The sequence below is a fragment of the Mustelus asterias genome, chromosome 4 (assembly GCF_964213995.1).
Source record: "Mustelus asterias chromosome 4, sMusAst1.hap1.1, whole genome shotgun sequence".
In the NCBI taxonomy this organism is placed as follows: domain Eukaryota; kingdom Metazoa; phylum Chordata; class Chondrichthyes; order Carcharhiniformes; family Triakidae; genus Mustelus; species Mustelus asterias.
This window is the reverse complement of record NC_135804.1, coordinates 7080664-7097134: the sequence shown is the minus strand read 5'-3', so window position 1 is coordinate 7097134 and position 16471 is coordinate 7080664. Positions and strand designations below refer to the sequence as shown.

Genomic DNA, 16471 nt, shown 5'->3' with positions numbered 1-16471 from the left:
TATCTGTGGGGAGGGAATAGAGCCAACATTTCGAGTCGAGCTGACCCTTCGTCATCTAAAGAAGACTTCTTAGAGATTGTAAGATGTGCTTTTCTTTTGCTTTCCTTTCTCTTTTTCTCTCTCGTTCTTCATCTTTTCCTGTCTGTGGGGGGATCCAGGGGGTGCAGTGGGCCAGACAGAAATCCAATGTCTTTCAACGGGGCTGGACAATCTTGCCCTGAGTCTCATCATTCACTAAAGTCCCAGGTACCCTGTTATCAACCTACATCTCCAGCAACATACAAGCCGAAACTTTTCTGAAGTGAAAGGATGAGTTAAAAAAATAAGAAATGTCACAAGGTGGCCTCCTCCACCAAGGATTATATTTCCCTGTGATTTCCTGAGCTTAGAGATTAATTGAAATAAAAGTTATAACATACCCGGCCAACGAGGATGGGTTCGGGGCCCGAGAATTCTTCCAGCACAAACATTTGGTTCCAGACCCAGCCTCGCTTGGCGCGACTGAGAGCCTCCGGGTCGCCATTCAGCCCATCGAGCGCTAAGACAGTTCCATCCTGTGAGTTCTGTGGAGGATCCAACGTGATGGACTGCACGAAGGGAAGCACGCCAATCCATGCCAGTATCAACCGCTTCCGGATATCCAGCAGCATTGTTCCCGGTCTCTCGGGCACTATCCCGTCACTCTCCACAGAGGTTTTTGAGGGGTTGGGGGACGCGAGGGTGGGCAGGGGTGTCGTATGACAAAAAAACTGAAGCCCTTCTCAGAAAATGTTTCCTTATTACTGTGGTCCTCTGTGGTTGAAAGTTTGTCACGTAATAAATCAGCCTTCCTGCACAGTTCCTTTGCTGCCTTTATAGGATACTGAGTGTAAAGGATAGAAATGCCTTTAATCTATCAGTGGAGTTCATGGCTTGCTCTCTTCATGAGAATGGTCTGGAAACATAAGAGAGAGTCATTAGTGTTCTTCCCAGTCACCGTAACATAACCTTCACCATTTCACATCTTTAAGAAGCACTCTGAATCACAGAAGGAGGCTATTCGGCCTATCATGTCTGTGCCGGCTCTTTGAAAGAGCTTTCCAATTAGATGCACACCCGCTGTTCTTTCCGCGGAGCCCTGCCATTTTTATTCCATTTTCAAGTATTATCCAATCCCCTTCCAAAAGTTGAATCTGCTTCGACCACCCTTTCACGCAGCACCTTCCACATCAAAAACAACTTTCTGCAAGCAAAAAAGGTGATTGGAAAATCTACTTTTCTCCATGTTTATAAACATACAGCAATGTAGGTAACCTGATAGATAATCTGTATTTGATTGGACGATAATTATTTGCCAGCGATCATCTAGAGGGGTCGAACGACCTGATGCGGTGTTGTAAATTCTACGCAATATAACACTTAACCAAATAACTGTCTTAGGAAGACAGCATCTTAAATAATCTCATTCATATTCATACTGAGCCATGGTTCCACAATCCACAATATCTTATCCATGTGGCCAAGTGTTATGATGTAAAAAAGACAGTAAGTAGTGGCAGCTATATTCCTGTGGGGATCATTAGCACCAATCATTTCACAATTTTTTTAAATTCCTAGGATGTGGGTGTCACTGGCAACACCAGCAATTATTATCAATCCCACTCCTGCAATATTGTGCACAGCATTGGTCTCCTTATTTGAGGAATAATGTAAATATTTTGGAAGCAGTTCAGAGGAGGTTTACCAGATGAACGCCAGGAATAGGAGGGTTGTCCTATAAGGAGAGGTTGGAGCATTTAGGTTTGAATCCACCAAGGTTTAGAAGAGTAAGAAGCGACTTGATCAAAATCTTTAAGCGATCCTTTGGGGGTGGCACAGTGGCACAGTGATTAGCACTGCTGCCTCACAGTGCCAGGGACCTGGGTTCAATTCTGGCCTCAAGTCGTTATCTGTGTGGAGTTTGATGTGGAGATGCCGGCGTTGGACTGGGGTGGGCACAGTAAGAAGTCTCACAACACCCGGTTAAAGTCCAACGGGTTTATTTGGTAGCACAAGCTTTCGGAGTGCTGCTCCTTCACTCACCTGATGAAGGAGCAGCGCTCCGAAAGCTTGTGCTACCAAATAAACCCATTGGACTTTAACCTGGTGTTGTGAGGCTTCTTACTGTATGGAGTTTGCACATTCTCCCCGTGTCTGCGTAGGTTTCCTCCAGGTGCTCCGGTTTCCTCCCACAGTCCAAAGATGTGCGAGTTAGGTTGATTGGCCATGCTAAATTGACCCTAGTATCAGGAGGATTAGCAGGGTAAATATGTGGGGTTACGGGAATAGGGCCTGGGTGGGATTATGGTCAGTGCAGACTCGATGGGCCAAATGCCCTCCTTCTGCACTGTAGGGATTCTATGTCCCTGAGAAGTGTTGACAGGGTGGACATGAAGAGGTTGTTTCCTTTGTGGGAGAATTTGGAACGAGCGGTCACTGTTTAAAAATAAGGGCTCGCTCATTTAACCCAGAGATGCGGACGCATTTTTTCTCTCAGAATGTAGTGAGTCTCTGGAATTCTTCCTCAAAAGGCAGTGGAAGCAGAGTCATTCGATATTTTAAGGTGGGTTGGATTGATTCTTGATTAACAAGGGGGTGAGAGATTATCGGCGGTGGGCAGGAATGTGGGGTTGAGGTTACAATCAGATCAGCCATGATCTTATTGAATGGCGGAGCAGGCGTGAGGAGCTGAGTGGGCTACTCCTGCTCCGAAATTGTATGTTTCTATGTAATTGCCCTTCAGAAGTTGGTTGGAGCCACTTTCATTGATTACTGCAGTCTGTGTTGTGAAGGTTACTTTGTCGTGGTGGTTGGCTACAGCTTGTCTGTTTTGAATTCACCAGCACTCCTTCAAGGTAGACATCACTAGCGGAGAAAAGGTACTGGAAAAAGAGATGAGGGAGGGGGTCTTAGTAGGACTGGAATAATGAACATTCTACATATTCCCACAAAAAGCCTTGGGCTCTTGTGGATATCCATAGCAACACCTTTTATTTGGAGGAAGGAAAAGGTGTTGCTGTGGGTATCCACATGGGTCCCAGTTATGCCTGGATTTTGTGGGATATGTGGAACATTCAGTAGTCCATCTCCTTCATCTCCTTTCCAGTCAGAATTCACCATAGTAATGTGGGTCCGTACTCACATATACAGACAGATCTCCTTCCCAAAAGGACATTAATGAGCCAGATAGATTTTTTACAACAATCTGCTATTTATGTGATGTAAGAAGTCTCACAACACCAGGTTGTGAGACTTCTTACTGTGCTTACCCCAGTCCAACGCTGGCATCGCCACATCATTTATGTGGTGACCGTGACTGATACTAGCGGTTTTTTTAAAATCCAGATTTATTTAACTGTTATTAAATTCCCCAGTTGCCATGTTGGGATTTGAACGTGTTTTCCCAAATCATAGTCCTAGCAATATAATCAATGTCATCATTCCTATACCCAATCTGGTGGGTGGCACGGTAGTACAGTGGTTAGCACTGCTCCCAGGGACCCTGGTTCAATTCTCGGCTTGGGTCACTCTCTGTGTGGAGTTTGCACATTCGCCCCATGTCTGCGTGCGTTTCCTCTGGATGTTCAGGTTTCCTTCCACAGTCTGAAAGGTGTGCTGGTTAGGTGCATTGACCTGAGCAGGCGCTGGAGTGTGGTGACTAGGGGAATTTCACAGTAACTTAATTGCAGTGTTAATGTAAGCCTGACTTGTGACTAATAAATAAACTTTTAACTTTCCCAATCTGTCTCCTCGTCTGATGTTTCACACAGGGTATTATTTTGGAGGACCACTGGCTGATAGTCAGAAGCAGCGAAACTAGATGAGTATTTTCCACTCCCAAGTTCACCAGTTGTAGCTAATTTCTACATGGAGCCTGAGAGACATCATTAAGTCAACAGAAACCTGGGACCGTTTCTGGTCTGTATGACTCAATACCACACTCACTCATCCATTTACCTACTCAGGCAGGAATCCCACAATTTATTGAAAGAAGTCGACACATCTAATTTGGTTCTGAAACATGTTATTGAAGCAAGTTGACACTGAGCCAAAGAAAAAGTGCATTACTTTGTAACTAAAAGCTTGGTCAATTCTAGTGTGTTTAAGGAGCGCCATGAAGGAAACCAAAGATGTGGAGAGGTACTGAAGTTGAAAGGAGCTCCAGAACGTAGGACCTAGGCAGCTGAAGACAAAAACAGTGGTGGAGCGATAGAAATCGGGAATGTGCAAAAGGCCAGAATTGGAGGAGTGTAGATATCTTGGTGGGTTGTCGAACTGGAGGAGGTTACAGAGATAGGGAAAGGTCACATTATGGAGGGATTTGAAAACAAGGATGGGAATTTGAACTATCAAGGTGTTGCTGGACCCTAAACCATTAGTGTTCCTGAAGATTGTTGTTAAATGATGGGGTGACACAGTGGCACAGTGGTTAGCACTGCTGCCTCACAGCGCCAGGGAACTGAGTTCGATTCCCTGCTTGAGTCGCTTTCTGTGCGGAGTTTGCACATTCTCCCCCTGTCTGCATGGGTTTCCTCCTACAGTCCAAAGATGCGCAGGTGAGGTTGATTGGCCATGATAAATTGTCCCTTAGTGTCGGGCGTATTAGGAGGTAAATAGAAGGGGTTAGGGAAAGGGATTGTTGTCGGTGCAGGCTTGATGGGCTGAATCGCCTCCTGTAGGGTGTCAATGATTCAGTGATCGTGAGGGTGCTATATGGTCTGCTATTGTACCCATTCCATAAAAACAAGACTTCTGCAAACAACTCCTCAGCACATAAAGTGATTAAATGTATGCTTTCATTAAAAGGATGAAAAAAATCTTTCTTCATTCCAAGGGTATAGGCAATCAATTTAAGCATAGATTCTAGACACCCCCCCAAACAACACTTCAGGTCAGATATTTCATCTCTTTCCAAGACAGTAGCATTGATTTTGAAATCTACTCTCCAGCTGTAAGACCTGAAGCAGTCAGTTGAAAACCTCTGTGCAGAATTACCTGTGTAATAATATTTCCCGGGCAGATCAGGAGTTTCATTTCATCAAGATGCAAGACCTGAAGGACTTCCAGAAAGATAACGGAATAGAGTTTCTGCCAGAGACTGTGCAGATTTGGCCAGGTATCAGAACTGCTCCCACAAAGCGCCAGGGACCTGGATTCGAATCCCGGCTTGGGTCACTGTCTGTGTGGAGTTCTCCCCGTGTCTGCGTGGGTTTCCTCCAGGTGCTCCGGTTTCCTCCCACAGTCCAAAGGCATGCAGTGGTCGTGCTAAATTCTCCCTCAGTGTACCCGAACAGGCGACTAGGGATTTTCCAAGTAATGATTTTCTCTAATGATTTTCACAGTAACTTCATTGCAGTGTGAATGTAAACCTACTTGTGACTAATAAATAAATAAACTTTAAACTTTAAAAATCATTTGCATGATTGCAAACGTAAAGTCTTTCGTGAACCAGTAGATTCAGGTCACGTAATGAGATGTAATAATGTCCATTTTTCCTATTAAAAAGTATTCCTTGATGTATTTAAGAAAGGGAACCAGGTGCAGCTTTATCAAGAAAGATGAAAATGGTTTATCACCAAACATAAGCATTTTTAGTAACGGTATCTGACTACCGCATCCATGAGCAAGTTGATGTGAAATCATGGAAAATTACTCAAAGAAACCATACGAACAATTTAATAGTTTCATGAGTGCGCACGAGTCACTTTCTTAATAAGTTGAATCATTTTTTGATATAAAAAGCATTTAAATTGTGTTGATTATTCCCTGTGCATCTAGGAAAACGGGCGCAAGTTGAAGACTTCCCCCACATTGGCAGGATCTCTCACAGTTTCCAGCTGGGATTCTGGCCAGTTTCGTGTGGGGCACCTGATGTGGGTAAGCTGAGTCTTGAACCAGCACCCAAGATCACAGGAAACATCAATTTATGCAGCTTTGGTTGTAACTCATCGACATTTGGAAATTTCACTGTCTTTTGAGCTGGTTCTGCAATTTCTATATCCTGAGGGGGTTTGAGAGAGTCAATGGTGAAATGTTTTCACGAGTGGGAGAGTCTCAAACAAGGGGACATGGCTACAAGATAAATGGCCGGTCATTTAAAACTGAGGTGCGTAGAAATTTATTCTCGCAGAGGGCGGTGAATCTCCGGACTTCTCTGCCCCAAAGGGTAGTGGAGGCTGGATCATTCAAAGTACTTAAAGTTTCAAGTTTAAAGTTCATTTATTCGTGTCACAGGTGGGCTTAGTTCAATTTTGGCTTTCCAGCCCTGATCTATCAACTGTCCACCAGCCTAGAAATTGAGGATGGGCAGGGAAAGGTCACTTAAGGACCTTAACCTTTTCTTATTCAGTTGTGGGACATGGGCATCACTGGCTGGCCAGCATTTATTGCCCATCCCTCGTTGCCCTTGTTCAGAGGGCAGTTGAGAGTCAACCACATTGCTGTGGCTCTGATGTCACATGCAGGCAGACCAGGTAAGGATGACAGATTTCCTTCCCTAAAGGGCATTAGTGAACCAGATGGGCTTTTTTGACAATTGACAATGGTTTCATAGTAATCAATAGATTCTTAATTCTAGATTTTTTTTATTGAACTCAAATTCCACCATCTGCCATGACTGGATTTGAATCCAGATCCCCAGAACATTAGCTGAGTTTTTGGATTAATAATTTAGTGATAATACCACTAGGCCATAGCCTCCCCATAACTGGGGCAACGGTGAGCTTCCCCTCTGAGCTCCTGCCCGCCCAGGCCTAAAATTGGCACTCGGTCAGGGCAGGTGGGATCCCATTGCACCTTAGAACCCGCCAGCGTGCAAATGTAAACTTCTGGCCCAAGAAGAGTTGAGTAAACTCAAGGCTCAAATCCATATCTGGGATTCTTTGTCTGGTTAGCTTCAGTTAAAAGACTTACTGTAAAAATATTTCTGCCAATGTAACTAACTATGCTAAGCTTCAAAGCTAACTTGGCGGCATTTTAAACTCAGCAGACATTCTGGCATTAGTTTAGAAATTGACAGCATTCTTTGAAAGTACAATGCAAGGTAAACAGGTTTTCTCATAAGCCGGAACAAAAGCTTTCACAGCCACACAGCTGCCAATTGTTTATGAAAGTTAGGGACACAGTTTGTACCAGCAATTTCAATGACACAGATTACAAATAACATATATTGTGCATTTCAGTGTGTGGTTTCAGTTCAGTGTTCAGTCTTGTTTTTGAGTTCAGTGAGTATTCCAGATTAGCACGAGGGGCTGGTAGTGAAAAAGCCAGATTGTCCAAGTTAATTTGCCTCTTTCTTTTTGTTTCTGTAATGTTAATTTTCAGTTTTATTCAATGAAAAAAATATTTTTTTTAAATCGTACCGAGTGCTGCCTACATCTATTCTGAGGAATGAATGGACCCGACACCGTAGATGTTCTTTATTCGAAGGGACTGAAGAGACATATGTCAGGCAGGAAAGCATTGAGGCCAAAGATTGGCTGTGATCTAACTGAAAGGCGGAGCAGGTTTGAGGGGTCATATGGACAACTCCCACTTCTACTTCTGATACCCTTTTGCTCTCATATAACAATAGTTACAAGGGACCCACCAAAGATGGTACATTTCCTTCCTGCTTGACAGTAGCCTGTGAAGTGAAGGCTGTTGAGCAAGCTGTCTGGTCTCAGCCATGAATTGACCACTGAAGGGCTTCAATAGGATCAAGGGTGGACAAGCTGCCTGCTGCCTTCCCCACCTGTCAAAATATGAGAGCTAAATTAGGTGTGGTCATGAAGTGGTTGGGAGGTGATGGCCTAGTGGTACAATCGCCAGACTATTAATCCAGAAACTTAGCTCATGTTCTGGGGACCCAGGCTCGAATCCCATCACGGCAGAGAAAATGTGGAATTAACAATCTACTGATGACCATGAAGCCATAGTTGATCGTTGGAGAAAAAACATTTAGTTCACTAATGTCCTTGAGTGAAGGAAGTCTCCCGTCCTTACCCGGTCTGGCCTACATGTGACTCCAGAGCCACAGCAACGTGGTTGACTCTCAACTGCCCCCGGAACAAGGGCAACTAGGGATGGGCAATAAATGCTGGCCAGCCAGCAACGCCCACAGCCCACAAGTGAATGAAAAAAGAGATGGTGGGAAGATACCAACTGACTCAAGAACAGCTTCCTCCCTGCTGCCATCAGACTTTTGAACGGACCTACCATATATTAAGGAATTGATTCCTTTGCAGCCATTGTTGAGCAGAAGCTGCAAGAACAGTGTTGAGATGGACAGCCAATCAATCATTTTTGGAAGGTGTTGTTCAATGGATCGATCTTGGTTGCTTACGAGGGTGAACTTACTGTTCTCAGCAGAAGTACAAGGGAATTTTACACTTACTCTGCAGCACTGGAACAGGCAGCCGGGAATTTGGGTTAATGCCTCACTCACCAAGAGGACTATGCAACCCTGGAGTTTCCCACTACATCGTGGTTCGAATCCTGGGATGAGACAGTCTTCTGCCTAAGGCAATGATACTATTGTTGTGTCAGACCAGGCTGCAAAAAGGGGGAAACTGCAGGTCGGCAATGAAGGATCACAATTTTTTTAAGATAATTGGCAAAAGAACTGGGGGCAGTTGAGAGGAATTGTTTTTCACACAGCAATCTGGAATGCATTGCCTTAAAGGGTGGTGGAAGCAGATTCAATATTAACTTTCAAAAGGGAATTGGGAGATATATTGAAAAAGAATAAAAACATGCTGGGTGATGGAGAAGGAAACAATTGCGCATAGATGCGTGGCAGGCCAGAAGATTGGACAGGATATAAAAAACACAAGAAAGAACGACTAAAAGGTTGATAAGGAAAGAAAAAAATAGAGTACGAGAGTGTTAGCCAGAATTATAGAGTCATAGAGGTTTACAGCATGGAAACAGGCCCTTTGGCCCAACCTGTCCATGCCACCCTTTTTTAAAAACCCCTAAGCTAATCCCAATTGCTTGCATTTGGCCCATATCCCTCTATACTCATTTTACCCATGTAACTGTCTAAATGCTTTTTAAAAGACAACATTGTACCTGCCTCTACTACTACCTCTGGCAGCTTATTCCAGACACTCACCACCCTCTGTGTGAAACAATTGCCCATCTGGACACTTTTGGATCTCTCCCCTCTCACGTTAAACCTAAGACCTCTAGTTTTAGACTCCCCTCCTTTTGGGAAAAGATATTGACTATCTAGCTGATCTGAGCCCCTCATTATTTTATAGACCTCTATAAGATCACCCCTCAGATGACAGATGACACCCTATGATGACAAATAGTGAGAGTTTATCTGGATATTTAAAAAGGAAAAGTTAACAAAGTGTTTATGTTTAAGTTTATTTATTCGTGTGACAAGTAGGCTTACATTAACACTGCAATGAAATCACTGTGAAAATCCCCCAGTCACCACACTCCGGTACCTGTTCGGGTACACTGAGGGAGAATTTAGCATGGCCAATGCACCTAACCAGCACATCTTTCGGACTGCGGGAGGAAACTGGAGCACCCGGAGGAACCCACGCAGACACGGGAATAATGTACAGACTCCACACAGGCAGTGACCCCAAGCCAGGAATCAAACCTGAGTCCCTGGCACTGGGAGGCAGCAGTGCTAACCACTGTGCCACCGTGCCACCCATGAGCGAATGTTGGTCCAATAGAAAGTGAGGCTAGGGAATTAGTAATGGAAAACAAGGAGATGGCTGATTAATTCAACAGGTATTTTGCATCGCTCTTCAGTATAGATGATACAAATAACATCCCAAGAATTTCTGTAAATTGGGAAATGGAAAGGAGGGATGAACTCAAGAAAATTAGTGGACAAGTGGAGCTTCAAAAATTGGAAGTTGACAAGACCTCGGATCCTGATGGACTTCACTCTACTTTTTCAAAGAAGTGCCTCGTGAGGTAGTTGATGCATTGGTTTTAGTTTTCCAAAATTCCCTAGATTCGGGGAAGGTTCCATTAAATTGGAAAAGATATGCTTGTTAAATTTGCTGATGACACAAAGATAGGTATGAAAGTAAAGACACGAAGAGCACATAAAAAGGCTAAAAAGGGATATGGATAGGTTAAGTGAGTGGGCAACGATCTAACAAGTGGAGTATAATGTGGGCAAATGTGAAATTGTCCATTTTGGCAGGAATAATAACATATTACCTAAATGCGAAAAATTGCGCAGTTCTGAAATGCAGAAGATTCTAGGTGTCCTAATGCATAAATCACAAAGGGTTAGTATGCAAGTACAGCAGGTAATTAGGAAATCTCATAGAATGTTATCATTTACTGTGAATGGAATTAGATACAAAAGTGGGGAGGTTACGCTTCAGTTATATAGGGCATTGGAGAGATCTCATCTAGAGTACTGTGTTGGTCTCCTTATTTAAAGTTTTAAAATTTGTTTCTTAGTGTCACAAGTAGATTTATATTAACACTGCAATGAAGTTACTGTGAAAGTCCCCTAGTTGCCAAACTCTGGCATCTGTTTGGGTACATTGAGGGTACATTGAGTGAGAATTTAGCATGGCTAATGCACATCTTTTGGACTGCGGGAAGAAACCGGAGGAAACCCACGCAGACACAGGGAGAATATGCAGACTCCATACAGACAGTGACCAAAGCCAGGAAGTGAACCTGGGTCTCTGGCACGATGTGGTAGCAGTGATAACCACTGTGCCACCATGCCGCCCTTGTGACACGAATAAATAAACTTCAAAACTTTAACTTATGTAGGGAAAGATGTAAATGCGTTGGAAGCAATTCAGTGAAGGTTTACTGGATTTATACCTGGAAAGGCCAGGTTGTCCTTTGAGGAAAGGATGGACAGACCAGGCTTGTCTCTGTTGGAATTTAGAAGAGTAAGAGGCGACTTGGTTGAAACATCAGATCCTGAGGGTTTTAACTGAGTCTGTGTGGAGAGGATATTTCCTCTTGTGGGATAATCTGTAACGGGGGAGTTACTGTTTATTAATAAGGGGTCGCTCATTTCAGATGGAAATGAGGTGAATTATTTTTCTCAGAGTGTTGAAAGTCTTTGTAATTCTTCCTCAAAAGGCGGTGGAAACAGAGGGTGGAATTTTCCCATCCCGCCCGCCACGGGAATCGTAGCGGATCATCCAAAAGCCCATTGACCTCGGGCGGGATATTCCAGCCTTGGGACGAGCGCAGCTAGAAAATCCTGCCCAGAGTCTTTGAATATTTTTAAGGATGAGTTCTTGATAAGCAAGGGAATGAAAGGTTATCGGGGCTAGGTGGGAATGTTGGGTTGAAGTTACAATCAAATGAGCTAAGATCTTACTGAATGGCGGAGCAGGCTTGTGGGGCCAAGTGACCTACTCTCCTAATTAGTATGTTTGTATGTGTAGAATCATAGGCTGGAATTTTACCGCCCGCCACGAGAATCAGAGCGGGTGAGGGGAGGAACATGGAAAGGTCTGTTGATCGCTGGTGGGATTTTATGGTTTCGGGATGAGCTAGACCGTAAAATCCCACCCAAAAAAGGAAACCACTCTTCCTGTTTCCCATTGGAATTGTACTTAAACAAGGAAGAATTCTGGGAATACCCTAATAAGGTTCTGTTTTGTTGCGTGCTTCTTGCTGAGCTATATTGCACTATGAAATGGAACTAGATAAGCAATGATTAGACCTCATACATAACCTAGTGTGAGAATATATTCAGAAACTAACTGACAAAGATGACCTCTTACCTCCTAATTTTGCCCAGAATAAAACACCGGTTAGTTTCTAAAACCTGATGGATGACTATCCGTCTATGAAAAATACATGATGTAATAGATCTCGTTGTAATTTTGCTTGAGTTTTGATCAATTCTGATGAAGGTTAAAGAGGACTGAGTGAAGCTTTGAGGAAATCTTTGCACCTCATGATTTGAAGTATAGTCCGCCTGTTTCTGTTCTGTTACAGAGTAATACAGGTGAGCGGGGGTGGAGGGGAGAGTGCAAGGCAGGTGGGTGTTCCATTAAAACCTTCACTGCTGAATAAACAGTAATTCTGTACCTACTGAATGAAAACAGTGCTGCTTAGTGTTCACCCTTCTGACTGAATGGTTCATTATTTGAGACAAAAGGGCTCGAATTTTACGACGCTCTGCCGGGCACATGTCTGACCTGAACGCGCATTAAATTGAGTGAGATGAAACCGGGTGTGCGCCCAATTGCAAAGCCTATGCATGCAACACTGAGGTCAGAGGGTGCGGAAGTCAGAGTCTCACCTGTCGACAATTAAAGGGCCAATTAAGGCCATTAAAAAGCCTGTTGACTGAGATTTTATACTGTCCATACAGTTTTGCGACTGTCGCATGGAAAAAAAGGGCAGGCAGGCGTTTCATTTTTATCGATTTGTCACCCAAGGGAGCACAAACACATTCATTTTGTTTATGATTTTGCTGCTGCCTTATTTCTGAGTTTTGCCGGATTTCCTTTTCACTGTGCTGGCTTTCTAAGCTGCTGCATCGCCGACAGATCTGAGCCAAAGTTTGAACAAAATAGATCCGTCTGTACAAACCATGGAGAACATTGGTGTTTATAAAATGGCCTTGAAAATCCATGGCCATTTTGCATTTTGCCATGGTCTCTATATGGGGGGCGGTGGGGGTGGAATGGGGGGGGGGGGCGGTTTGAGATGAGGAAGGGGCTCTCTGAACATCATACTCCCTGTCACCCAAGTCTTCATCAGTATCCAGTACACAGATACTGCAGGTGGAATTTTCCTGTCGCGCCCGCCATGGGAATCTAGTGGACAGGACAGAAATTTCAGTGGACCATTTAAAGGTCCGTTGACCTCAGGTGGGAATTTCTGGTCTTGGGGTGTGCACAACTGGAAACTCCCACCCTGCAGGTTTGTCATCAGGATGTCCCAACTGACTCAGCAGGAGATATGGAGAAAGACCAGATCCCGGCATAATTAGAAGCAGTTTTTAAAAAAAAGACTCCCTTATAAAAGGCGAGTCCCCTGCAAAGCCATACTTTGTTCGTAGACCCTAGCAACCCTCCCTCATTTTGCCCCCACAACAACCATGAGCCCGAGCTGCACCACCTCAGCCAGGCAGTCCAGATCTGCTGCAATAGTACATAGACCAGATACATTATAGAACTGTACAATGCAGAAGGAGGCCATTCAGCCCATCGAGTCTGCACCGACCACAATCCCATCCAGGCCCTATTCCCAGAACCCCATGCATTTAACCTAGCTAGTCCCCTGATACTAAGGGGCAATTTAGCATGGCCAATCCACCTAAGCCGCACATCTTTGGACTCTGGGAGGAAACCAGAGCACCCGGAGGAAACCCATGCAGACATGGGGAGAACATGCAAACTCCACACAGAGTGACCCAAGCTGGGAATTGAACCCTGGTCCCTGGCGCTGTGAGACAGCAGTGCTGACCACTGTGCCACCGTGCCACCCCTTCACCAATGATGGCATTGGTGTCTACCAATGGAGCATTCTACTCTCTGGAGTTCGGTTAAGATTACGGATTCAAATCCCACCCCAGAGAGTTGAACATGTGGGTTTATAGTCACAGTGCATTCCTGAGAGAGTGCTGCACTGCCTGTGGTGCCAGTGTTCAGGTGGGATGTTAATCTGAGACCACACCTTCCCTCTCAGGTGAATGCAAAAGATCTGACATCGCTGTCCAAGGGAGCTTGCTGTGTGCCAATTGGCTAGCCGGCATTTCTTCCACATTATAGCGGTGACCACACAGCCAGGCATGCTGGGACATCCTGAAATCCTGAAAGCTGTGGGAAAAATGCTTATTAACCAGTCTTTCTTTCTTCACAGATGTAAATGGATGAAGGAACCACCCCCCCCCCCCCCCACCCCCCCACCGCCACTCACAGCTTCCTCACTGCAGCCGCATAATGTATTTGGATCAGTGGATGATGCTGGGCAGGGCTTTCAGAGCTACTAGATATAAATATATTGGGGTGGACTCTCTGACCTCGCTCGCAGCTGGGATTCGCCCGTCCCGCTGCGGTCAACGGAGATTTGGCTGAGCGTCAAATTCTTCATCCTCACTGGCAGCGAAGGCGGGGTGTGAACAGCCAGAGAATTCCAGCCATTGGATCAGTGAAGGTTTTACTCAGGATCAGTCCATAGCTGAAAGGCCACAGTATTGTTTTGTTTCCATGTTGTGGGACCTATCTGCTTTTCCATTGGAAGTTTGATTGATGTTACCAAAGTCCTGGGGGGTTACAGTCGGGTCTGATGCCCAACAAACTCCCCTGCAGAGCTGACCCAACCAACAGGCACGCTCCATGCTGCGCGGCCCTTAACTGGCCCTCCAGCATGAGGTTGCATTTTTTTGAGAATGTTGGGTGGAAGTGGGTTTCACATTAGCTTCCACTCCCGCAGAGTGCCTCCAACTCCCGTGAAATTCAGCCCAAAACATTCAGATTACTCTTACGTCCCTGAATACACAAGTCCCAAGAGCAGCAACTGGGATTTATATTGTACCATCAATAATGGGAAAATGCCCCAAGGTGCTTCACAGGAGCAGAATCAGACAAAGTTTGACACCAAGCCGCATAAGAAACTAAGACAGATTGCCATAGAACATAGAACATAGAACATAGAACATTACAGCGCAGAACAGGCCCTTCGGCCCACGATGTTGCACCGACCAGTTATAAAAAAAAAAACTGTGACCCTCCAACCTAAACCAATTTCTTTTCGTCCATGAACCTATCTACGGATCTCTTAAACGCCCCCAAACTAGGCGCATTTACTACTGATGCTGGCAGGGCATTCCAATCCCTCACCACCCTCTGGGTAAAGAACCTACCCCTGACATCGGTTCTATAACTACCCCCCCTCAATTTAAAGCCATGCCCCCTCGTGCTGGATTTCTCCATCAGAGGAAAAAGGCTATCACTATCCACCCTATCTAAACCTCTAATCATCTTATATGTTTCAATAAGATCCCCTCTTAGCCGCCGCCTTTCCAGCGAAAACAATCCCAAATCCCTCAGCCTCTCCTCATAGGATCTCCCCTCCATACCAGGCAACATCCTGGTAAACCTCCTCTGCACCCTCTCCAAAGCCTCCACATCCTTCCTGTAATGTGGGGACCAGAACTGCACACAGTACTCCAAGTGCGGCCGCACCAGAGTTGTGTACAGTTGCAACATAACGCTACGACTCCTAAATTCAATCCCCCTACCAATAAACGCCAAGACACCATATGCCTTCTTAACAACCTTATCTACTTGATTCCCAACTTTCAGGGATCTATGCACACATATACCTAGATCCCTCTGCTCCTCCACACTATTCAAAGTCCTCCCGTTAGCCCTATACTCAACACATCTGTTATTCCTACCAAAGTGAATTACCTCACACTTCTCCGCATTAAACTCCATCCGCCACCTCTCGGCCCAACTTTGCAACCTGTCTAAGTCTTCCTGCAAACTACGACACCCTTCTTCACTGTCTACCACACCACCGACTTTGGTGTCATCAGCAAATTTGCTAATCCACCCAACTATACCCTCATCCAGATCATTAATAAATATTACAAACAGCAGTGGCCCCAAAACAGATCCCTGAGGTACACCACTTGTAACCGCACTCCATGATGAATATTTACTATCAACCACCACCCTCTGTTTCCTATCCGCTAGCCAATTCCTGATCCAATTTCCTAGATCACCCCCAATCCCATACATCTGCATTTTCTGCAGAAGCCTACCATGGTGAACCTTATCAAACGCCTTACTAAAATCCATATATACCACGTCCACTGCCCTGCCCCCATCCACCTCCTTGGTCACTTTCTCAAAAAACTCAATAAGGTTAGTAAGGCACGACCTACCTGCCACAAAACCATGCTGACTATCACCTATCAATTCATTACTCGCCAAATAACTATAAATCCTATCCCTTATAATTTTTTCCAACATCTTGCCGACAACAGAAGTGAGACTCACCGGTCTATAATTCCCGGGGAAGTCTCTGTTCCCCTTCTTAAACAATGGGACAACATTCGCTAACCTCCAATCTTCTGGTACTATACCAGAGGCCAACGACGACCTGAAGATCAGAGCCAGAGGCTCTGCAATCACTTCTCTTGCCTCCCAGAGAATCCTTGGATAAATCCCATCCGGACCAGGGGATTTATCTATTTTCAGACCCTCCAGAATATCCTGCACATCCTCCTTATCAACTGTAATACTGTCTATTCTACTCCCTTGCAACCCAGTGTCCTCCTCAGCTATATTCATGTCCCCTTGCGTGAACACCGAAGAGAAATATTGGTTCAATGCTTCACCAATCTCCTCCGGTTCCACACATAACTTCCCTCTGCCATCTATAACTGGCCCTAAACTTGCCCTAACCAACCTTCTGTTCTTGACATACCTATAGAACGCCTTAGGATTCTCTTTAACCCTATCCGCCAAAGTCTTCTCATGTCCCCTTT

At 44.9% G+C, this 16471-nt stretch overlaps 1 protein-coding gene across 4 annotated transcripts in view; it reads right to left on the bottom strand.

Moving 5' to 3' along the window:
- Nucleotides 1-16471, bottom strand: part of cdh8 (cadherin 8) — a 242360-nt gene that overhangs the window by 206334 nt on the left and 19555 nt on the right. For 3 of the 4 annotated variants that reach the window (XM_078210545.1, XM_078210546.1, XM_078210548.1), the window contains exon 2: nt 420-934. The exons of the other annotated variant lie outside the window; for it this stretch is intronic. In XM_078210545.1, coding sequence (XP_078066671.1) covers nt 420-650 — 231 coding nt within the window. In that variant the 5' untranslated portion in view covers nt 651-934. The remainder of the gene's footprint in view (nt 1-419; nt 935-16471) is intronic. 4 annotated transcript variants of the gene reach the window in all.